Source organism: Leucoraja erinacea, chromosome 26 (genome assembly GCF_028641065.1).
Source record: "Leucoraja erinacea ecotype New England chromosome 26, Leri_hhj_1, whole genome shotgun sequence".
NCBI classification, from domain to species: Eukaryota; Metazoa; Chordata; class Chondrichthyes; order Rajiformes; family Rajidae; genus Leucoraja; species Leucoraja erinaceus.
The window spans coordinates 21942711-21968432 of record NC_073402.1 but is presented as its reverse complement, the minus strand read 5'-3'; the positions used below and the strand labels follow the sequence as shown (position 1 = coordinate 21968432).

At 41.5% G+C, this 25722-nt stretch overlaps 1 protein-coding gene across 1 annotated transcript; it reads left to right on the top strand.

Moving 5' to 3' along the window:
- Positions 1-4350: 4350 nt before the first annotated feature.
- pdia6 (protein disulfide isomerase family A, member 6) lies at positions 4351-23100 on the top strand. Its single transcript, XM_055656372.1, has 13 exons — positions 4351-4536; positions 6241-6376; positions 8143-8200; positions 10295-10421; positions 11914-12017; positions 13666-13796; positions 15604-15718; positions 16102-16245; positions 16465-16549; positions 18164-18236; positions 19682-19840; positions 20415-20511; positions 21162-23100. Exons 1-13 carry the CDS (start codon positions 4503-4505, stop codon positions 21228-21230), a joined length of 1332 nt encoding a protein of 443 aa, XP_055512347.1. The 5' UTR covers positions 4351-4502; the 3' UTR covers positions 21231-23100.
- Positions 23101-25722: the final 2622 nt, after the last annotated feature.

Sequence of the window (25722 nt, the reverse complement as noted above, 5' to 3'; positions counted from 1 at the left end):
AGGGGGAGTTGAAGTGCTGAGCCACCGGGAGTTCAGGTAGGTTATTGCGGACTGAGCGGAGGTGTTCGGCGAAACGATCGCCCAACCTCCGCTTAGTCTCCCCGATGTAAATCAACTGGCATCTAGAGCAGCGGATGCAGTAAATGAGGTTGGAGGAGATACAGGTGAACCTTTGTCGCACCTGGATCGACTGCTTGGATCCTTGAATGGAGTCAAGGGGGGAGGTGAAGGGACAGGTGTTGCATTTCTTGCGGTTGCAACGGAAAATGCCCGGGGAGGGGGTGGTGCGGGAGGGAAGGGAAGAATTGACAAGGGAGTTGCGGAGGGAGCGGTCTTTGCGGAAGGCAGACATAGGGGGAGATGGGAAGATGTGGCGAGTGGTGGGGTCACGTTGGAGGTGGCGGAAATGGCGGAGGATTATTTATTGTATTTGCCGGCTGGTGGGGTGAAAGGTGAGGACTAGGGGGACTCTGCCCTTGTTGCGAGTGCGGGGATGGGGAGAGAGAGCAGTGTTGCGGGGTATGGATGAGACCCTGGTGCGAGCCTCATCTATGGTGGCGGAGGGGAATCCCCGTTCCCTGAAGAACGAGGACATTTCCGATGCCCTGGTGTGGAACGTCTCATCCTGGGAGCAGATGCGGCGTATGCAGAGGAATTGGGAGTAGGGGATGGAGTCTTTACAGGGGGCAGGGTGGGAAGACGTGTAGTCCAGATATCCATGTGAGTCAGTTGGTTTGTAGTGTATGTCGGTCAGAAGTCTGTCCCCTGTGAATGGTGAGGTCAAGGAATGGTAGGGAAGTGTCGGAAATGGTCCAGGTGTATTGGAGTGCCGGATGGAAGTTGGTGGTGAAGTGGATGAAGTCAGTCAGTTGTGTGTGGCTGCAGGAGGTGGCCCCAAAGCAGTCATCAATGTAACGGAGGTAGAGGTCGGGGATGGGGCCCTGGTACGTATTGAACAAGGATTGTTCAACATACCCGACAAAGAGGCAGGCGTAGCTGGGGCCCATGCGTGTGCCCATAGCTACGCCTTGTGTTTGGAGGAAAATGTTTTCCAGGAATGCTGCCTGACCTGCTGAGTTACTCCAGCAATTTGTATCTTTTCTAAACCAACATCTGCAGTTGTTTGTTTCTAACATATAATTCTGTGGAAATGCAAGAAATTGCAGTTGTTGAAAGGTGCTGGAGTAACTCAGTGGGTCAAACAGCATCTCTGAAGTACATTGATCATTCACCCTTCTTCAGACTGATTTTAGTTGGGGGAAGCAAGCTGGAAGAGGAACTAGTGTGAACAGTTGATTAATGGTCGTAGTGGACTCGGTGGGCAGAATGGCCTGTGTCCATATAAAAACAAGGAACTGCAGATGCTGGTTTACAATAAAGAACAGAGTGCTGTAGTAACTCAGTGGTTTGGGCAGCATCTGTGGAGATCATAAATAGGTGACATTTTGGGTCGGGAACCTTTTTATCTAAAAATAAACTTTATTCAGCATAATACAAAACAAGAACAGTGCACAAACTCTTCCCACATTCTCAGTGGCTATACATATTCATTAGCGTTATATTTGGTAGTGCTACCAAAACTATCCCTATACCAGGCACCCTTGCCACTTATGTGGCCCCCTGGGTTGATATCCCTTCCCTTGTTTGAGGGGCATCTCCACCAGACTCTGTCCCCCAATGTCCTACAGCAGAAGTTACCTTCAACTTCTGTGGGCTTCCCCCACAGAACCTTGGTGTTGGCTGCACCAAGCTTCAATGCGTCCATTTCGGATTGGGACCCTTCTTCAGACGGATTGTAGTTGGTAGGGTGGAGAAAGTTGGAAGAGGAACTAGTATGTACAGATGTGTCTTTTCATACTTCTATAGGAAGGAACTGCAGATGCTGGTTTAAATCAAAGATAGACACAAAAAGCTGTAGTAGCTCAGCAGTTCAGGCAGCATCTCTGGGAAAAAAATAGGAGGCGTTTCCTATTCCTTTTCTCCAAAGATGCTGCCTGTCCTGCTTAGTTACTCCAGCTTTTTGTGTCTATCTTTAGGTCATATGGATGGATGTTTGGTGTGAATTTAGTGGGCCGAACGGCCTGTTTCCATGCTGAACATTGATTCAAAACGGGTGTCAGGGGTTATGGAGCGAAGATAGGAGAATGGGGTTGAGAGGGAAAGGTAGTTCTGCCATGATTGAATGGCGGGAGTAGACTTAATGGGTCTAAAAGCCTAATTCTCCAAAAGGCCACCAACATAATCAAGGACGAGTCGCACCTTGGCCACTTCCTCTTCTCCTCTTTCTCATCGGGCAAAAGGTAGAGTATGAAAAGACACACATCCAGATTTAGGGACAGTTTCTTCCCACCTGTTGTCAGGCAAGTGATCATCCTACCACAACTAGGAAGCAGTCCTGAGCTAATATCTACCTCATTGGAGACCCTCGGACCTTCTTTGATTGAACTTCACTGGCATTATCTTGCACTACACGTTATTTGCGTTATTCCCTTCATCATGTATCTGCACACTGTGAACGGCTCAAATGTAGTCATGTATCATCATTCCGCTGACTGGTTAGCACACAACAAAAGCTTTTCACTGTACTTTGGTACACCTGACAATAAACTAATCATCTTTATGATAGACACAAAACGCCGGAGTAACTCAGGGGAGATCCTTCTTCAGACTCGGATACAGTCTGGAGAAGGGGCTTGACCCAAAACGACACCCATTCCTTATCTCCAGAGATGCTACCTGTCCCGCTGAGTTACATCAGCACTTTGTGTGTATATATTCGGTGTAAACCAGGATCTGCATACACACAATCACCTTTATGAAATTGGAATTGTCTGAATAAGCCACCATAAATCTTGTGTAATCATAACCATGGTTTACCAAACCTTTTCAATGACTACAGCAGATTTTTGTGAAAGGGCTCTGACAAGGTCCTGACACTGTTTGTCGTGCAATGTAAATTGAAGTGAGACATACGAGTTGAAGCACCGCATTCTCATGATGAACCCATTTCTGAAAATCGGCCTAGGATTCAACCCGAATCACCTATTTTTTTGAAATGGAACACAATCAAACTAGTCAATCAAAGGCTCCAAGTTGCAGTAATCGGCCGCACCAAAGATCCTATAAGCGCTATAGGATCTATGGGCCGCACTAAGCGCCCACCTCCTGCGCGGTAACGACCAAAGATCTTTCTTCTTCTTCTTCTTTGGAGTTTTACGGCAGCTGGCATCCGCGATGTTGCATTGCTGCCACCTTCTGACTTCATTCCACAGTACTCATGTCTTTACATTAGATCCTTTTTATAAGCCCAGAGGCCCTCAAGAAATCAAACAACAGCTTTATTCCTTTTCCTTTCCCTCCACACTCTAGAATGTTCTTTACTGATATTTCTGTCAATCCAATTTTCCTCATTTCAATGATCATAAACCCTCTTTCTGTCTCATATCTCCTACATGCAACTAGGGCATGCTGAACTGTTTCTGGTTGATGGCATTCCTCACACAGCCCAGTAGGGTGCCAAAGATCTTTGGTAACGATGGGCCGGCACACTACCCCCCCCCCCCCCCACCACCGTCACGCTCCCCACACCCATAGATCATAAAGCTCTAGGGAGACCGCTTTTCGGGGCTTCTGCGGCGGCGACTTCTCCCGCCCGAGTTGCGGGGTCGAAGAGCTCCTGGAGCGGGGCCTGACACCGCTGCCCCGCGCGGCTGGAATGGCCGCGGACTCTGCGAGCGCACACCGGGGGCTCCAACACCAAGACCCGGTGTGCGACCTTGCATCACCCGGCGTGGCTTTAATGGCCGTGGGACAATCGCCATCGCCAGCCGGGGGGCTATGACTTTGACTCTGACATCGGGGGGGGGGGGGAGAGTGCAGTGGAGAGATACGTTTGTTTGGCCTCCATCACAGTTATGTGATGGATGTTTATGTTAAATGTAATTATGTTGTGTCTGGGGTCTATTTGTGTGTTGTGTATGGCTGCAGAAACGGCGTTTCGTTTGGACCTCCAGGGGTCCAAATGACAAATAAATTGATTCTGATTCTGATCTTGCCCACACCCCCCCCTCGACCCCCCCCACCCCCCCTCGACCCGCCCCCCACCCCCCCTCGACCCCGCCCCCACCCCCCCTCGACCCGCCCCCCCACCCCTTTCCGCGCGCCCCCTCCCCCTCCGCGCGCGCCCGCCCGCGGCGCCCCGCTGCTGCCGACACGTGTCCGTCCCCTGGTTGGCTGCCTTGCTTTGACCCCGGGCCGGGGTCAGCAGCGAGGAGGGGGGGGCGGGGGTTGCGGGGAGGGGAGGGGCAGCCAATGGGCTGCGGCCACGGTAGGAGTAGGCGTGGCACTGGAGCAGAGCGACGGCACTGGTGCGGGCGGGAGTCGCGTCCTGTAGCCATAGGATCACTGGTCGCCAACACGGCTCCGGACACGTGGCTCCCGCTCCCGCTCTCACACACCGCCACGGTTAACGCCGCTCACACTCACACACCGCCACGGCCAACATGAGAGGGCAGAAGGAACCGCTCCGTGTGTTAGGTGAGTGTCCATCACTGTGCGTGCGTGTGTGTACGCGACCGACGGGTTTATTTACTCTTGGCTCCTCCAGGCCTTTAAACGACGGAGAACAGATTCATCTCCACGCCCGAATTCATCTCCAATAAATATTTAATGATAGGCATGGCGTCCTTTCTACGGTATCTGGGCTAACCAGAGGGTTACCAACACAGTTGGGATTGCAAGGGACTACAGATGCTAGAATCTGAAGTGCTCGTTCAGCTCAGTGGGTCAGGCAGTATCTCTGGAGGAAGACAAAAGCGCTGGAGAAACTCAGCGGGTGCGGCAGCATCTATGGAGCGAAGGAAATAGGCAACGTTTCGGGCCGAAACCCGTCTTCAGTATCTCTGGAGGATATGGTTAGCCGACGTTTCAGGTCGGGACCTTTCTTAAGACTTAAGAAGTCTGACGAAGTGTCCCGATCCGAAACGTCGCCTATCCGTATCCTCCAGAGATGCTGCCTGATTCGTTCAGTTACTCAAACACTTTACAATGAGCACAAGAAGAGAGTTATTTAGCATATTCGAGTGAAACATCTCCTTTTAGTTATTGTGTGCAGACCATTTTACACATTAAGCTACAATTAATATATGTTGAAACTAATGTACTTTTTGTTCCCCAACATTAGTTTTCTTTGTGCCTTTTGTCGTATTTTCATAGTTATATGAACAGTTTACGACGATAATGATTTCCATTACTGACCTTTATGGCCACTGTTTTATGCCCTACCTGAAATACAAACTACCTAGATGGACTCAAAATGTGGGAGTAACTCAACGGGTCAGACAACATCTCTAGAGAAAGGGAGTAGGTGACGTTTCGGGTCGACCTACTGGGTCAAGGGAGGGAACCTAGAGGTATGAAAAGGTTCAAAACAAATCGGATTCTGCACCGATGACCAAGGAAAGGTGGAGCCCACAATTGTCCATTGAAACTAAGCAGTACTATCAATACAATATTGTGTGACTTTCAAACCAGCTTATAATAATGAAAAGATGCCTGATTTTAATTGGTGATATTTTGTTGTTTTTTTTAAATACTTGGGAATGGCCAGTTAAAGATGTTCATAATCTGTTTTGAATGCAGCTGTTATAAGGTGCCTACCCTGATGTTTGCTTTCTTTTGTACCCTACAAATCTATTGTGTAGTTGTGACATTGGTTTAGTAACTGCAACACGTGAGTGGCTCTCTAGCAATATCAATAATCCAACAACAAAGTGTTACAGATAGTTCAATCTGAATAAAGATTCCTAGTGCAGAAACAGACACTTTTGCCAACTATATCCATTCTGACAGTTCCACTCAACTAATCGCATTTTGTGCATTAGGGTCTTGACCTTGGTGTTTGTCTAGTTGCTGCTTAATATTTTGAGAGTACTTGGAGCAGTGCATTCCAAATTTCAATCGTACTTTGGGTGGTGGGATTGCCTCGGATCCATTCTAAAACTTTAATGGCTGGATTCCATGGGGCCCGGGAGTAACATATTTTGAGGTTTCAAATCAGTGAAAAATATTAACTATCTCTGCATAAGCATTGCCCGACTGGAGTATTCCAGGTATTTGAATTTTATTGCAAAGGTTTATTTTACTGAGTATGCATGTAAATTAAAATTACATTTGTCTACTCTGGTCTGAAATTAAGTGTAAAGGTTGTTTCAGTTACACAAGTTCTGTTTTGCTTTGCAGGTATCTTTGGCACATTGCTTGTCACTGTCAATGCTTTTTACTCGGCGAGTGATGTTGTAGAATTATCCCAAAATGACTTCAACAACGAAGTTATTCAAAGTGATGAACTATGGTTGGTGGAGTTTTATGCACCATGGTGAGTTCCAAAGACTCCGACTTAACAAATGGATCTGCTGTAACTGCATAGACCAAGTCGAGGTGAAATACATGTAATATACAAAACCCATCACCTTACAGTTCAGTTATGTACTTATATGGTCACTCCACCTGTATTTTTTAAATTTTAGTTTATGGCCTCTCACATTGAGAAACTTACAAGGAACAAGTCTTGTATAGAAAAACCTAGCATTTTAATCCAAGATGTAAATATAGACACTTATGTTAAAATAGCAGTTGTAAAAGTTGTTTTCCAAATTTCTTTCTGCGTGATCATCAATTAAACATGCTTGGCAGTGATTGACGAAAACCTAGAAATGCTGCATTACTGGATTCGGAAGTGTAATTATGTTAATAAATGGCATTAATTCTTGTAGTAACATCTAATCTTATAAATCAAGTTCATTTTATTGAAAATGAAACTGGATGAACAGATCTTCTCTGTTTAAATCTGATGTGCACAATAATATTTTAACCGTATTTTGAAAGACAAATTCACCTGGAGTTTTATCTGTCTGGAGAAGGAAGAGGTCATCAAGAGAGCGAATTCAGAATGACAGATACATTAATTTGCAAGATTTTCCACCCCCCCATATTTACTTAATATAAAGATCACTTCTAAATGGCAGGTTTGATGATAGGAGATTGAAGCTGTGATGAATGCTGACAGTGAAGCATGAAAATGTTTGTGACATCTGTCAGGTAGTAGAGTGTAGAAGATAGATTCAGCTTCCGATTGTTGTCCAAAGATCTGTGGTATTAACATTTATGCACTATAATTTTGTTTATCAGCACTTTGAGGAAGTGCTTGTACATTCTGCAGATAGATGGCAGATTGTTTTAATTGTTGCCACTTTACAATTTTGCTGAGCCAGTTAACGTACAAACTTGTACGTCTTTGGTGTGTTGGAGGAAACCAGAGATCCCGGAGGGAACCCACACAGGTCATGCCGAGAACGTACAAACTCCATACGAACAAGCCCCGGTAGTCTGGATCGTGGGTCTCTGGCGCTGTGCAGCAACTCTACCACTGCACTATCGTAATTCTGCTTTTTCATGATTCCGTTATAGTCTTGGATCTTGACTAAAGCACCATACTCTCATGCCACAGACTTGTTGTCCTTCCAATCAAGTTTATTTCATTGGTCACTGGCTTGAACTGAAGCAATCTGAGCATTCTTTTCCATTTAGAACGGAGGTTACTTGCTTCCATCTTAGCAACATATTCTACACCCTGCTCCAATTTCACTGTGTCACTGTAATTATTGTAGACGTAAGGAACTGCAGAGATCAAAAAAGACACATGCTGGAGTAACTCAACGGGTCAGGCAGCAACTCTGGAGAACATGGATAGGTGACGTTTTGGGTTTCACTTTATTTTCCAACCATTTTTACATTATTGCAGTGTACTGAATACTTGCTGAGTACAGTGGATTTATACTGGGAGGTAGGTAACTAACCAGTCGGGTATAAATTTACTCAATCACTCACTAACCAATCCACTGCAATAAAGGTAAAAACTCTGAACAATAAATAGGCAAAATCTTTCAAATTAAACTAATTTTTAGAAATTATTTATGGTTGAGTAATATTTCTAAAAATTGATTAATGTACAGAAAAAATGAAATTGGTGGGCTTCGAAGACTAGATCTTCTGATGGCTTATTACTTATTACATATTGTTTGTATATTTTTAAGTTTTAATATTTTAAAGTCTTAGTTTCCTAAAGAATACTTTCTCCTTCAGGTGTGGACATTGTCAGAGTTTGGCCCCAGAGTGGAAGAAAGCTGCATCAGCCTTGAAGGTTGTATTTTAATGCAGTTTGATTTAAATCTTTTTATTTGAATTTCACAGCAATTTGCATACGTACAATGATAACAGACAGTGACAGTCAAGGCATAATTGTGCAACAGTATGTAAGCGACCCTCAAAGCCCTTGCCCTTACCCACCTTCAACCCACCCGAATCAGGTCGAAACCAAACGGGGCAAACAACACTCGCACAAATACACATCCACACAAATATGGTAGGATAAACTAAACAAAAAGTACTTTAAAAATAAATAAATAAATAAAAAAGGGGGTCACTAATAACAGTAAATAAGTAAGTGATTAAAGAAATAAGTGTGGGGAGGTGGGGGGAGTTAAGGGGAGAGCAGCTGCAGTAGAGCAGAACAATGGTGGAGAGCACTCGGTCCTCTTCCGAGTCCGGGGACAAGTTGAGGGAGTTAACAAGTTACAAGAAAGGGTTCCATGTATCTAGGAATGTCTTGGTAGAGCCTTTGAGAGAGAACCTAAGTTTTTCAAGCTTTAAATTGTAAAGCACCTCCTTAATCCAGCGGGTGTGTGTCGGGGGACAGATGAGCCTCCAGTTAAGCAAGATCAGTCTCCGGGCTAACAAGGTTGTAAAAGCTAGAACCCGTTTCACCGCAACAGAGAGGTTGGTGTTGGGAGGGGTACCGAAAATGGCCGGCAGTGGGTTTGGAGGAATAGTCTGGCCGTAGGCTCTGCTTATCAAGTCTAAAGCACTCCTCCAAAAGGCTGCTAGCTTAGGGCAAGACCAAAACATATGGCTATGGTTGGCAGGAGATTGATTACATCTGTTGCAGGTGTCCCTAACAGCGGGGTAAATTCTAGATAATCTTGCATTTGTGTAGTGGACTTTGTGAAGGACTTTGCATTGGATTAGGCCATGACTGGCACATATGGTGGATGAATGGATCAAATCCAAGACAGAGTCCCATTGCTGGTCTGTTAGTTTCGTATTCAGCTCACCCTCCCACGCAGCTTTTAATGAGGTATGAGGTTTCAATATAACCGACCCTAACATGTTATACAAAACAGAGATGCATTTCTTCCTGTTGGGATCTAGAGCTAAGATGGTATCGGTCAGGGTTTCAGGGGGGCGATTTGGGAAATGGGGGAATGTCTTCTTCACAAAATCCCTAATCTGGAAAAAACGAAAAAGGTGGGAGTTTGGGAGGCTATAGTTGGACGAGAGCTCCGCAAAAGACGAAAAGATGCCATCCTTGTATAGGTTTTTGATACTACTGATACCGTTGCTATGCCAGATTTTGAATGCGTGGTCTGTACTTGAAGGTTTAAAGATGTGGTTTTTAAGCAGTGGGGTCAAGATGGAAGGGCCTTGTAAACCGAAGTTTTTCCGGAGTTGACGCCATTTCTTGAGCAAGAGGGACGCAATTGGGCCTGCACCCACAGATGTTATAGGAAGGGGGAGTTGGGAGCATAGGACAGACCGCAACGGGAGATGTGAACTATTTTAATGCAGTTTAACTAAATTGGTTTGTAATTTCAAATTAGTTTTCCTAATTAAAGATGAGTGTGACTTAATTAAAAAAAAACTTTACATTTGGTTTTCCTTGAGTACTTGTTGGTATATAATTCCACATGAGAACTTAATGGCTTTGATTATTTGTATAGTTTTAGTCTGACTTTGTTAACATGCATCATATTTGCTTTTGGGTTTTGGAAAAATAATATTTGCTGTTGCTAGTTACTGGTTTAAGATCTTGCACGAGTCCTGGTAGTGTGCTAAACATTTGTTACAATGTATATTATTGCTCTTTAATTTACTTTGCTCTATTCTACTTCATTCACTATTTAATTATTGGGGCAAAAGGGCAGCCCTTTAGCTGGTGAAAAAAACACTAATATACTGTTCTAGTGTTCTGTGGCTAGCATGCTATGATTTTGAAATTATATATATTTTTGTCATTTGTGGTTTGAAAGCCACTTAATTTCCTTTTCCACATTACTTAATAGTGCAGTCCCAAACAATGTTTTCATGCTTTGTAGGAATCGGTTTTTTGCTCTGCAATTTTGAATTTTTAATTTAAATTGGGAATGGACTAAATTGTAACTTTGCTATAATGTTGCAGGGAATAGTAAAAATTGGAGCGGTAGATGCTGACAAACATCAATCTCTCGGTGGGCAGTATGGTGTTCAGGGATTTCCAACCATAAAGATCTTTGGATTAAACAAGAATAAACCCGATGATTATAATGGTAAGTTATGGGGAACTCAGTATGGAAATTATCGTCGTTGTCATACAACATGGTAACAGGCACTTAAACCTGAATTGCCCGTGTTGACCACAATGTCTATTTAAACGTTTGGCCCATATCCCTCCCAAACCTTTTCAACCCATCCAAATGTTTTCTTAATGCTATAATTGTAAGCGTTCCTAGAACAACCATATACTCACCACCCCAGGTAAAGTTGCCCCGTGGGTCCCTTTGAAATTTTCTCCTCTTACTTAAAACTGTGCCCTCTAGTTTTAGACTCCTCTACCCTGGGGGAAAAACTGTAACATCAACTTTACCTATGCCTCCTGTCATCTCTATAAGGTCATCCCTCAGCCTCTAATGCCCTCCAATAGCTTTTCCACTGTTGACATTTGGCACAACGGCATGTAGCTCCCTAGCTTGCCCTTGCAGCCATTCTGAAATCCAGACAAGACATTAGCCAACCTACAGTTCTGGCACCTTGTCCTTGCATAACGATGATGCAAATATCTCTACCAGATCCCATGTAATTTCTTTCTTGGCTTTCTGCAAAGTCCTAGGATGCACTTGATAAGGCCCTGGGAGTTTATCCACCTTGACATTCTTCAAGACAACTACTGTAACTCTGTAATGTGGATATGTTCTAATACGTCACTCTTAATTTTGCCTAATTCATTAGCCTCCTTGGTAAATGGAGATACCTCGCCCATCTCCTGCAACTCCACACATATAGACAACTGCAATCAACCTTTAACTTCCTAGTTACCCCATTGGTCTTAATATACTTGTAGGGTCTCTTAAGATTAACTTATTTGCCAAAGCTATCTCGTCCTTTTTTGTCCTAATTTCCCTCTTTAGTGTATGTATGTATATATGTATGTGTATATATATCTATATCTATACACCTATATCTATATCTATATATATCTCTATCTCTTGTCCTCAATAGATTTGCTTGTCACCAGCTGTCAATAGACTTTTTTCCTGACTCTTGTTTCAGTATCACTCATCAACCTGTTTTTTTTTTTTTAAATTGCATCATCCTTGCATTTCATTCCACCAGGAACATGCTGTCCTATCTCACTTTTAAAAGCCTCGCACATGCCATACATTCCAGCAATCTTTAAGTCTGTCTAATGCATTCAAAATTTCTCATGTCAATTTTAGAATTTTAATTTGTGGGCCTACTTTTTATTACAACTGTTTTATTCCTCCTGTTCTATTAAATGGCCAATCACTACTACAACACCTCGTAGTTGTAGTAGTGGTTTATAGCTGTAACTTAACCAAATTGCAAAAACAAAGAAAATTGTTTGTTTTAATAGTAATTTGGTGACTATAACATATTTGATATTTTCTGTGATTTGGGTTGTGGGAAATTGGCAAGAAAAAAAAAATCTTATAAAAGCATTAAATTTAAAAAAATGGTGAACTAGAATTTCATATCTAAAAACATTATTTTGATATTAATGTTGATTGTAATTACATACAGGTGCAAGATCTGCTCAAGGAATCACTGACGCGGCTCTTAACTCTTTGCGGTCAATTGTCCGGGATAGACTTGGAGGCAAGAGCGGCTCAGGTTCTGGCAAAAAGGTAAAATCTATAACTCTTAGAAATGGACATTTGATTTGGAAATGTAACTGATATTTCCGTACATATACAAATACAAATGTGGCATTATCTATGAACTGCCCATCATATTCAATGGATCCTGCAGACGAGCATTTTGTTTATGGTCAGCAGTGGAGGAGCTAAAGTAGTTTGAAAGGCAGGATATCTGTCGTGCTGTGATGACTAGATGCATAAGAATGAGCATCAATCAATACACATACAAGTAGCATAAGTAAAAAATGCTAGAAACACTCAACAGATCAGGCATCTTCTCTTGGAAAGAAAATAATTGCTTTCGAAGATTTTTCGTCAAAACCGGTTTAGAGAGATTTTTAGGTTGTGGAGACGATAAGGGGAGAAATTTGGGGGGCGGGGGAACAAGGGGCATGTCTATTGTGTTGGGGCCAAAGTGGCTGTAGAAATGGGATGTTAATCAGAAATTTTCAGTGATAATATCTTAGCCTTCTGATGTTTATGCATGCAAGTTAAGTCTGCAGGTAGGAAGAAAGAACAAACCTTTTATGCCTTGTTTGCTCTCCAGGACTTTCCAAAATAATTATTGTGGCATATGAGGGAGAGAGATCTTTTACAAATTAATGTAAATTATTTTCGGTGAGAACCTTAACCAAAGGCATTAATCATAATTGAGTTTTGGTATTAATTCCATAGAGAAATTGAGGATTTGGTTGAGACCAATAAAAATACTTTCAATAATTACAGTTTGCTTAAAATGTGTCTAATATGAATGTTTATCTTGTATTGAGATGTACAATGTGTAGGAAGGAATTGCAAATGCTGGTTTAAACCGTAGATAGACACAAAAATAGACATCTCAGCGGGACAGGCAGCATCTCTGGAGAGAAGGAATGGGTGACGTTTCAGGTCGAGGCCCTTCAGACTGGTTAGGGATAAGAGAAAGGAGAGACATAGACGATGATGTGCATAGATAAAGAACAATAAATAAAAGATATGCAAAAAAGTAACAATGATAAAGGAAACAGGCCATTGTTAGCTGTTAGTAAGGTGAAAACTAGAAGCTAGTGCAACTTGGGTGTGGGAGGGAGAGAGAGAGAGAGAGAGGTGATACTGGGCTACCTGAAGTGAGAGAAATCAATATTCATACCACTGAGCTATAAGCTGCCCAAGCGAAAAAGATGCTGTTCCTCCAATTTGCGTTTAGCTTCGCTCTGACAATGGAGGAGACCTAGGGCGGAAAGGTCTGTAGGAATGGGAAGAATTAAAATGACCGGGAGTTCAGGTTGGTTCAGGCGGGCTGAGCGAAGGTGTTCTGCGAAACGATTGCCCAGTCTACGTTTGGTCTCGCCAATGTATAAGAGTCGACATCTTGAACAGTGGAAACAGTAGATGAGGTTGTAGGAGGTGCAAGTGAACCTCTGCCTAACCTGAAAGGACTTGCGGGGTCCCTGGACAGAGTCGTGCGAGGAGGTATAGGGACATGTACAATGTAATTGAAAATGAGACTGGGAAAATGTACTAGTAATCATCTGTAGTTGAGACAGAGCTTGAACATTCTTTATTTGGAATTTACATTTGGCTTGCTGGATGAAGTGAGAGGAGCGTGCCTGTGTGTCAATTTTTGCATGCTTAAGTTTTAATTGTCTGATTACAGAGCAGTGATAGTAAATCTGATAAAAAGGCTGTGATTGAGCTGACGGATGATACCTTTGACGCAAATGTTATCGGGAGCAGTGACATTTGGATGGTGGAGTTCTATGCACCCTGGTGCGGACACTGTAAGAGGTAAATTTCTCAGATCATCATATACTTGGGAGAAATGTGTTTGATGTATTGTGGCTGTGAAAACTGAAACCGTGAAATCTGATGGAATCTTTGCATTCAATTAGGGTCATTTTGTGTTGAAGGTGGCAAGCATGTGGATACTAAAGAAACATCAGTAAATTATTCAGGTTTGATCATGCACCATGAAATGCCTTTCCCAGAAATGTGAGCATCAGTTACATGAAATGTAATTCATGTGTACAATATCACATGTACAATATATAATTCCATGCACAATATCACATTAATTGGTTTTATTTCCAAAATCTGTTTTTTTGGTATTTCTCAGTTAAAATCACTAATCTAATACCTTGGATATTCGTCTAAATTGGTGAAGAGATCTACAGATATTGTATATCTACCTTGTATTTAATTTTTCCTGCATTGAAGAGCCTCCCAATACTTGATTCTCATCACAAGAATATCCACAGGTTAATTTCAATAAATCAGTTTCCACCCATGAGACTGCATTTCAACAAGGAACCAATGTGCCAAAAACATTGAGAAGATTGCAGGAGAAACCCTTCATAAAACAAACGATGTTAATTATGGCATCTGGTAAAGTTAGGCCAAGATAATTCAAAAGAATAGTTAATTGTTGAAAATGCAGAATGAAGGAGTGCCAAAGTAAAACACTTCTGAGTGTGAGAATAAATTGAGAAACTCTCATTAATTTGTTCTGAGGTGTACAATTAATGCTTGTATACTTGTATGTGCTTTCCTTTGCAATTTAAACTTAAACCAAAGCAAAACAGTTGCAACCCCTCTCCACGTGCTATCTTCTGTCACATTATTTCCCAGCATGCTAGCTGCTCGCATCAGTTGGTAAATTCTAATCTATATCTAGCTAATTGCATTTTTAGTGAGTAAAATAGATTTATGTTTTTCCTTAATCACAAAATGATGGAATTCCTCAGCAGTGCAGGTAGCATCTGGTGCGACGAATAACATTAGTATTATAGATTAAGAACGTGTTAGTTAAGAGAAAGAAGAGAACAAAGGGAATGTCTAAATTAGGGTGGAAGCTGTGAGTGAAATGCCATCTGCAATATTGAGCATTTGGGTGTTAAGCCACTGGTGCAAAATCACTGTACATATTCAATTTTTATACATTAGTGAAATGTACTGTTTGTCAATTATCGCAAAATGTCCAGTGGATGGTGAAGTACATTTATCTCTATAATGAATGAATGGACAATTGATTCATTTGCCTGTGTTTACATGTGGCTGATTAGAAATCTTTGATGAGACAATGGTATAATAAAATATGGTGTGGGTCTCTAAAAACTTTCTGTGTAGAGTAAAGCCCTTCAATAATGGACTCGTAGTGGGTTTTGGTTATAGCGGACCCCTTGCCCTATGACCCTCCCCACGCGCCACACACACACACACGCACACGCACACACACACCACCCCCCCCCCCCCCCCCCCACACTTCAGCCAGTTACGCAGGTTCTCTAGTAACTTGTCAGTTTCTTTGTTGATGAGCTGGAGCAAAGAGAGCAAGCAGCATGAAGGCGATGCGAGTACTGGATCCATCCGTGGCGCACTACATGTGGGGCGGGCGACTCTGCGGGTCCCCCACACCCGTGGTCAGTCATTGTGAGGGTTTGCTGTATTCCTTGTTTTTATAGCACTTCATGATTTGGTTAGCAAATGCGGTGAATAATTACATACAAAATACAGTGAAGTGATCAATGCACAATGCTTTTTTTTTTTTTTAAATGCTTTTATTAACTTCAATAAATGTGTACTTGGTTTTCTAAAGGTTAGAACCAGAGTGGGCAGAGGCAGCCATTGAGATCAATGAGCAGACAGGTGGGAAGGTGAAATTGGCTGCAGTGGATGCCACAGCTAATCAGATGTTGGCTGGTCGATATGGGGTAAGTGATTAGAAGCTCTGGGGTCACAGTACACTAATGTTTTTATAATTTGAAATTCTAACTGAAACAAGTATTAATGTTTTAAACTTTTTAAGAACCAAAGCAATGCTTATTTTGGTACCAGTAAACTGGTTTACTTTATAATTGAACTTATTAATAAACGCACTGTAAATATTCAGCTGTTTTACAAATGCTCAGGAAAATATGTCTGTAAAAATGCATGACACACCAAAAAGTTGTTTTTGTATTTGTTTCCCATTGTTTCATTTTAAGAAAAGTGCGGCTATCTCATTCGTGTCCCAACCTTTTGACTTTTTAATCTAAAGTAATGTTTAACATTAAGAACATGCACTAACAAAAGCTATTTTGATTTCTGCCTGCAGGTTCGTGGCTACCCCTCCATTAAGATATTTCACAAAGATGAAGATGCCCCAGTTGACTATGAAGGTGGAAGATCAAAAAGTGATTTTGTTGCTCGTGCTCTTGAGATGTTTGCTGAAAGTTCCCCAGCTCCAGAACTGCAAGAGGTAAGGAGTGGATTGGAAAATGAGTACAACTGTTTTCTTTCATATAGAAACAAAGACCATATCGACCATTAAGAAAAAGTGGAACACCTAAGATATTACTGAAATACAAGCCATTCAAAAGTGTTATCCATCTTTGAATTCCTAGTCATTTGTAAAATGGGCAGTTGTGTTGAAATATATTCATGGGCAATAACAAATTATCTCATTGTTTCAAAATAGATTACTGATGGGGATGTACTAAAGAAGACATGTGATGATCATCAACTATGTGTTGTTGCTGTATTACCACATATCTTGGATACTGGTGAGCATTAGCTGTTCGTACTATTTTATGTTGATGGAGTATACGACAAATAGTTGAACTGGTTTGTCACTGCCTGCCATGTTGTGATTTAGCAGGCATGAGATTTCTCCGCGGAAATCCGCGGGTTTTGATTATTGGGTAAAACTAAATAAAAGAAAAATCGGTTAAAAAAAATTTCTGTCAATTTCCGCTTTCAATGGCCTTCCGCTTTAGCGTCACAACGTCTGCCTCTCTCCAGCGTCACGACGTCTGGCGTCGTCGTCAGCGTTCGCGTCAGCTCGAGCTGGGCCACGATGGCGCCGCTGGCAGGAGAGTGGCTGAGGTAAATGGTGGCGACGGCGGAAGGGAAGCAGACCCAGCATGGCACCGGGACCGCAGGGAGGAGGGAGGGTTCACCCTCAACCAGGGCCCCAATCTGGGTGGCAAGCAGTAGCCGCCACTGCTGCTGCTGCTCTTTCCCCCATCCCCCCCCCCGTTGGCTCAACTCTACCCCCTCCCCCTCCATTGAGCACATATATGCTCATTCCCCTCTCCCCCATTCTCTATTCCTCCCCTACTATAACTCTCCCCTCAACCCCCACTCTCCTGATATAATTCTCCCCTTACACCTTTCCATGGTACAACTCTTTCCCCCCAACTCCCTCTCCTGGGACAATGCTCCCCTTATCTCTCCCCCCCCCCCCCCCCCCACACCCTCCCCTGGTACAACTCTCCCCTTAACCCCCCCCCCCCCCCCCCCCCCCCCTCCTCGCATTACTCTCCCCTTACCCCCTCCCATGGTACAACTCTTCTCCTCCCCCCCCCCCACTCCCCTGGTACAACTCTTCCCCCCCCCCCCCCCCCCCCCACTTATGTTAGAAGCACATGTTGTGCAAAAAGGAAGTCTATCACAACTTGGCAAACCTATGAAAAATAATGGGAACACATTGCATCCATCTAGTATATGACTTGTTTCAGTTTAAAATATTTTCTTTCATTTGAAAAACAAAAGCATTCAAGAACCTGTTTTTACAACAAAAAAAAATTACCTGATTCAATGTGTTATTGTAAGGTATAATTAAAAAAAATATATCTTGAGAAAACATAATGTTTTTAAATTACAGTATAAATTAAGGGTAAACAAGCAAGGAAATTGTGTCATTTCTAGGTATCATTATCAAAAATTTGCTGCATTAAGGGGGCGCTGCCCCCTGGACTGCCAACTTCCTCTTTTTTTCATTTTTTTCCTGTCTCATGCCTGGATTTAGGTACTTAAGTGTTGGGTTTAGCTCCTAAGAAGCACCCCATTTTCTGAAAAGGAAAGAATAATTGTGGATTCCAGTATGTCTTCAAATCTAGTCTGATAATAGTGAGGGGTGCTGAGGTTCAGTCAGAGGAAAAGTTAAAAGACCCCATTACACTTTCAAAGAGTGATGGATTTATTCTGTACAGGGGGGATTGTTTATCCTTCAATATCTCTGTAATCAACTCATTTGGCTTAGACCATTTCTCCCCATTGCTTAATTTATTGGCTCACTTTAAAAAACCCTTTCATCCTTTTCAACAAAATACTTGCAACATTGAATCCAATAATTGTTGTGTACTTGACCAATTGTCTGCTTTATCTTTTCACAGGGGCTAATGGGAGGAATGATTATTTGAACATTATGAAGGCTATGGCCAACAAATACAAGAAGAAGTTCTGGGGGTAAATAACCTTGTTCAGAAATATTTGAATAATGCAACAAATATCGAGATAGCAAATTCATTCATGGATAATAATGTGTTAAATGTTTTTTTTTGTACAAATATTCAGGCTGCACACGTGGTAAGCTATAGTCATGTAAACACACAACATGGAAACATGAACTAACTTGTCACTGCAGACCAAGATGCCATATAAGCTAGACGCACTTACTTGTTTGATCTTTATATCCCATTAAAATCTTTTCCTATCCATATACCTGTCCAAATGTTATTTTAAATGTTGTTATACCTGCCTCGACTACATCCTCTGTCACCTCATTCCAAATATGTACCATCCTCTGAATAGAAAAATAAACCTCTCTGACTCCTTTCTGATCTTCCCCTCTCATCTTAAACCTATGCCCTCTAGTTCTTAATTTACTGACGGGGGGGGTGGGGTAAAGACGTGTGTGTGCATTCATCTATGCCCATGAGATTTTATACACCTCTGTAAGGCCACCTCTCAATTTCCTGTGCTCTAAGGAATAAAGTCGAAGCCAGCCCAATGTTTCCCTATATCACAGTCACTTGTGTCCTGGTAACATCCTCACATTTTTTTTCCTGACCTCATCCCATTTCTACCCATCTCATTTGTGCCAGTGCACAAAACAACATGGCTCACCTTCCACACTCCCCGAGAAGGCTCTAGCCACTCAGAGACATCCTCAATCCTGGTACCAAGGAGGCAGCACACTCTACTTGAGTCTCATTTGCAACCAGAAAATCTCCCGTCTGTCCCCCTACCAAGTCTCCAATTGGTATAACCCTGTCTGACTTTATCTTTCCCCGTTGTGCCTCCAACCCAGTCTTGATGCCTGCCACTTGCTCCTTATTGGCCATCTCTTCCCCCCCTCTGATATTATCTAAAATTGTATTCTCAAAGTGAAATGGGCATAGGGAATTCTTGCACTCCGCCTACTTTTGCCTTCCAGGTGGTCCCCAGCTATTTTCTGCCTGTGGGTATGATTATGTCTGAGATGATCCTGGGGTATGCACCTCCAGTTCCTTCCTGGCATCAGCCAGGAGATGCAGTTGGACACATCCCACGGTCTAGTCATCTGGAACAATGGAAGATTCACTGCCTTAACTTCCACCCTGAATGCACAAAGACTAAGGAGGAGTGTTTAAAAACACAACCTTACTTTCTTTCCCCTTGATCTCCTCAACAAGGCATCTGGACTTGCCTCCACACTTGCCCTCAATAACAGGCAGTGTCAAAAACAGCTACTCTAAATTGGCTGCTCTTCCAGTGTCTGCCCGCCTTTTATAAGCCACCAGGGGCTTCCAGTGCTGGAAACTAATGGCTGCTTTTCACATCTCCTGTGCTGTTTTGCAATATGTTGGATAAAATTGCTTGACATTTAAGTTTGCTATTTTTTTCATGATTTTTTTTTTTCCTTTATTTAGTTGGCTGTGGACTGAGGGAGGTGCGCAGACAGAACTTGAAGATTGTTTGGGTATTGGTGGGTTTGGTTACCCAGCTATGGCTGCAATTAATGCCAGAAAAATGAAGTACGCTCTGCTGAAGGGCTCCTTTAGTGAACAGGGCATCAACGAGTTTCTTAGGTAAATCAGTATAATAACAATGTTGAAATTTGTGTAAATTCTGTTTGCTTGCTGAGCTGAACCAAGTCATGTTGAATATTTTGGCTATTGAATTGTCAATTCCAGGAAAGAGGCTTTGATAATGGGTGAGGAATTGCCACTCCAGCAAAGCTTTTGTCACGTTTTCTATTAAATGAATGCTGCTGGAAAAACTCCTTTTCAAGACTCTCATAAATAACAGTTTGTATACCTAATAAATTTCCAATCGGAATTTCTGTGGACATACCCTTATTGAGCTTGCTTTTATAACGTTTAAAATTACTTGTTATTTATTTATTGCACTTTATTTAGCTATTTGAGATGTTTGATGTTATTTTCTGAAAAGGAATCCATTTTGTCTATAGCAACAATCATTTCACAGTTACTTTTATTCAGATTTGGGTCCTTGATAATGTTGTTTGTATGTATGTGTATTTAATGTTCCAGTTCTTAGATGATTCTCAAAAGCTCTACATATGGTTTTCTTATTGATATACTTGTTTTATTTTTAATTTCAATTAAATGACCGAAAAACTAAACTTTCACTTTTCCGCAGGGAGCTGTCATATGGGAGAGGTTCGACTTCTCCTGTCAAAGGAGCTGCTTTCCCCAATATTAACATGGTGGATCCATGGGATGGCAAAGATGGTCAGGTAGGTTAATAACTGGCAAACAAGCCCCTGCGTGAGCACCTTATACTTTTAACACTAAAATGTACCTCTTCCCAGATGGCAGGATGGAGAAAATGTCATGCGATGGGTGGTAAGGGTCTTTGATGATGGAGATGGCTCTGCTGATACATCTCTTCCTGTATATGTCCAGCAGGAAGGGGAGTGGAGCACCAATAATCCTGCTGGCGGTCTTCACTATCCTGTCTAGTTGGTGCCGTTCGTACGCCTTGCAGCTCCCGAACCAGGAAGTGATGCCGTAGGTCAATGTGCTCTCAACAGTCCCCCTATAAAATCTATAGTCACAATACCATATTGAAATGGAACAAGTTTCCATTTGCAGGAAGACTGCATCCAGTCCACGGGATGTTTAAAATTGAATGCCTATTACAAATTGTCTATCTTAGGAAACGGGCTCAAAGTTTTTCATATTTTATGAATAGAAATTAAGTGAAATTCACTGCTGCAATTTGGTGCAGTGCTGAATTACTTATTCTGTGGCTAAACAAGAATGATTTGCCTAGACATAGTATGAGAGGGTCACGTGGGACTGTAGTGAAGAGTCACAACTTGAGAAAATAGAAATAAAAGCTGAGATAATAACATACTCTAATAATGCATTTCATCTTCCACAGTTACCAATAGAAGAAGACATTGATTTAAGTGATGTAGATCTTGAAGATTATAACAAAGATGAGCTGTGAATTAATGGCATTCCCATTCATTGGCAGACAGCATGCTTTATCTGAAGTATTGGACTGATCATCTGTCTGCACCAAAGCCTTATTTGATCTTTCTGGCTTGCTGTATTTCTACTGTATCGTGTAAATAAGTTTCACTGGGATTTTTCTATTAAAAAAAGAAAATTGAATGTTACGTTTCAAAATTTTTACATAAACTCATTTAATAGACCAGTCAAGTTGCCATTTATTGTACATTGTTACACTTCACTGACTATTTAAATGGATTATTTGGTCTCTTTTGAGGGGTGGGATGTGGTGTAAACCTGCAAATGTATTTTTAACATTCTTGCATGTATTTGAACAATTATTATTCCAAAGAATGTGATCTGTTCTACGTAGGACAAGTAAAATCATGGTGATTTAGCCATTAACTGGGATTGAGCATTTGGAACTTGGATAGTTATTACATTTTGTTGAAGGTGGTGTGTATGAAATAAATTGATGCTTCTAAGAGCTGAAGCAAGTTTGATAGTAAAGAAAGTATGGTTATTTATTTTTTTACTAAACCTATATTCCAGAGACTCGTCTCTCCTTTGGAGTACAAAAACATGTCCAATGATTTGCGTTGTCTCCAGTGCGTTGAGTCCTCTCTTGCTGAACTCCAAGTAATTATATTCCATGTACAGATCAATTATTATGGGGACATGCCTCAGAATTTGCTTTGTGATGATCAATCATTAATTAGCACAAGTTTTGGATCACTATTTTCTGTTTTGATTTTAAGAACTACGACTTCATAGTATCAGATGAGCATGTGTGTGTTGTGGGAAAGGTTTGGCTTGGGTTCAGTTAAATGATTGAAATTTTTATAATGGTCTGCATCCAAGTTAAAGGTTAATAGATTTTGTCGGAAGCATTTTAAACACGTTAATTAATAACTGACTTTATACCGAAGGCCATGGAGGTTACTGTAGTACTTGATACTTGCCTTATCATGACAGGAGGCTAACATTCGGTTTCTTCTTTCCCTGTAACCTCTCTCGCTCGCTCTCTCTTCCATCCTTTGCTTTATTTTATCCCTTGCTCATACTAGGAGCAATTTACAAAAACCATTTAACTAACCACACAAAATGCTGGGGTCACTCAGCACACATCTTTATGATGACGTTACAGCACCTGGGGCGGATGGTCATGGGGAGACTGCAAGTTTATAGCATTCAAGATTTCAATTGAACTTAAGTCTTTGGATTTGAAGTCTGTCTCACCCCATCATTGATTACCGTTATCCTCAACACCTGTGAAATGCAGACAGCATTTTTATACTGTTATTCAATGCTATTGTTCAAGTACAAACAACATTACGGCTTACTTTCCAGCCAATTTAAATGCTAAATAGATTTCTAATTTTAAGGATAATCTTGGGAGATTTAGACATTTAAGTCAGCATTCAACAAGTTCAAGTGAACATGACCCATGTATGGCTGTGTAGTATTTTAAGTCCAGGGTCATATACCACAGATACGGAGCAGAAGCCCCATTTATAACTCTGTTCAATAATTGTAATGACAGCAGCATGTAACTAAATCAGTAGCATATTGCCATGTAGAGATATGCAGGTCTTTACATAGGCTTTTAATGGGGTGCAAATTGGCATTGGTGCTAATAAGAATGAAGGATTCTACAGCTTCCAACAATTTAACTGAATGCAGATATCTCTAAACCTGTTATTTTCATAAACATGTTTTTTGAAGAAAATTTTAATGGATTGAAATTTTCCATTTTCATGTGCACAAACTAACACCAATGTATTAATAACATCACTGTCTCCTAGTGGGGAAGAAAAGTGTATGCTTCAACTGCTCCCTTAATAAAATTATTTTTTCGACCCAGTCTACTTTGTTCTGTTATTTTTTTTTAAACTCTCAATTGGCTTCATTATTTTTCACAAGTTGGATGCATGTCACTCCATACTGGGTAAGTTGAACAAAATATAAAATACAGCTGAATAGGCAAGTTCCTTCAGTCAAAACCACCATGTTAATCAGTCGGCATTGAGGAAACATTGCTGTCGCTCTTTTGCAAGAGCATGAAATTTGTTTTGATATTTATTATGGTGTGTCAGAGAATTTATCCTTAACTTTAGAGTTAACAATCAAACTGGTTAAATTAACAGCTTAATTAAATTATGTTGCAGTTGTATACCAGCCTGATCTTTCTTGCTCACTCTAGTTATGAAACATGGTCATTAACTTTGATTTTTCTGTTTTGACTGTCTAAACATTTGTAAATCTATATGATAGAAATGCTTTTTCCTCTTAAACTTAACTGCTGGGAAATGGAACTGCTTCCATTTGAGGCAATTTGCATCATTATTTTTCCCTTAACCCAATGACTTTGCTTTACTTAGGAGAAAAGTAGTCTGACTGCATTGCTATGACATTGTTTCATGTCCACTTTTAATGTCTACTACTCAAGTTGTACTAAATTAAGGCCTTACACTGGATTGGGTTTCCGTAAACTGGCCAACAAATTGATAGTCTCCATGTGACTCCCAAGTACAGGTATTAAATTGCTTGAAAATATACACTCCAAATTTTAAAGCAATGTTTACTGCATTTTATTGGACAAAATGTGTCTTGTAACTGTCCACCAGTTAAAGTTGAAATATTTAGTTTACTCTTAATCTGAGAATTAGGTAATCATCTAACAACATGGGAATTACATTCCCTTGAAGGAAATGTCATTCATCCCTTTTTGCCAGAGATGCAGTCTGACCTGCTGAGTTACTCCAGCACTTTGTGTCTACCTTCGATATAAACCAGCATCTGCAGTTTTCTGCACGATTACCAAAACAATCTTCTCTAGTGTTGTGGGATCACATGCACATATTGATAGTGCCTCAACGGTGGAACAGGCGGAGGACGATGGCTGACCTTAGTGGAGCGACACAACGGCTGGGAAGGCAGATGAAAGCTGCAGCAGAAAAGGGTCTCCGGTCATCTTGGACTCCATGCCACTGGATCCTGACCCAAATCTGTCGAGGACTGTGGGATGGTTGTCTGTGGAATCGTCTCCCCACGTTAAACAAAGTCACGCACAGGCATCCTCCATATAGGAAATAGCACCCTGGAGACATCCATGGTCAACCATGACTGAAGAAGGCCTAAGAAAGTATGAGCCTTCATAACAAATATACCTTGTGCATCACTAACTTAATGCCTTTAATTTGTAGGATTTGATTGTGGTGGGGGTGGGACTAATGATTTTACTGAACATTATTGTTATGAGTCTTTTAATGATCCATACTATGTTAATATACATGTTAGTGATAAATATCAAGTCTTAGTATGAACTCAAATCACTGATAAGAGAATGCATACCTCAGCGATGTATATCAGAATAAATTATTTGAATAGCTCCCACTCTCCTGAAATGAAGGGCAGGTTACCAGCATGTCAATGTGGACTTCTTCAGAGATTGGGCTCCAGCCCACATTAACTAAAATCTGAAATAAGTGAAAGGACGTTGCTGTTCCACCTGTCCTTTATGGAATGGTTCTTCCAGACCAACACCTTTGCCCACAGGTCCATCGGGCAGTGGTCAGCATGGAACATCTTGCAGGCACTGCAGGACAAAGACTTAATGGATCATGTGGCATGGTTCTCTGAGGAGACTGCCCAGTTTGTCTAGCGAAAATCCTCATTGTCGGAGCTAACCAAAAAGCACTAAGACCTTGTTTCTCTGGCTGTGAGAAGGTCCTCCAGTCGGATCCTGTGCTGAAGGAATCTTGCTATCGATGCACGTTGCCCTTGGGACGGCTGCTATGGAGAGATGGTTGCCCATCTCTTCACAGACTATGGATTTAAAAAAAGAATCTCGTGAACGATACAAGGTTCCTTGTCACAGTTCATCCCAAACAGCTCTCACAGAGGACTCTGATTTGCAGGCTATTCCCACTAACACATTCAAACATTGTGCTGCTGTATGATCATAAACTTGGTGAAAGATGCTCTTTGGTCTGCCCAAAACTTGTTGATTTCTCAGCAGATGTCTTGTCGGAGAACGTTGCTAACTGGCCCATTCCAGACCTCAGTAGGTACTGAGTGACTTACTAAGGGACTAGCTGCAGTAAACGTGAAGGTTTAGTGGGGGGAGATCCATAGTCTAGGGTTCTTCTGCTGTTGAACATTGTGAGGCAGAGTCCGGTGGAGACATCCCTCAAACAAGGGAATGGATATCACCCCAGAGGGCCACATGAATGGTAAAGGTATTTTGGTGAAGATAAGGGCAAGCACTACTGAGTATGACGCTATTGAATGTATAGACATTAAGGATAAGACATGATGAGTCTTTGTACAGTTTTATGATTTGTATATTTTTATCCAGAATAAAGTTTATTTTTGGAAATAAAAAAAGTGAAAAACTGGAATTTACAGTTTGGATTTTTTCTTTATAGTGGAATATTTGGTAAAATGTCATAGCAATAATATATAGCACAATACAAATGTCATAG

Excerpts from the sequence above, each read along its gene's own strand:
- pdia6 (XM_055656372.1), top strand. The coding sequence starts at position 4,503 with ATGAGAGGGCAGAAGGAACCGCTCCGTGTGTTAG. Across the intron at positions 12,018-13,665 it reads GCTCAGGTTCTGGCAAAAAG|AGCAGTGATAGTAAATCTGA; the intron begins GTAAAATCTATA and ends GTCTGATTACAG. Across the intron at positions 19,841-20,414 it reads GGCATCAACGAGTTTCTTAG|GGAGCTGTCATATGGGAGAG; the intron begins GTAAATCAGTAT and ends ACTTTTCCGCAG.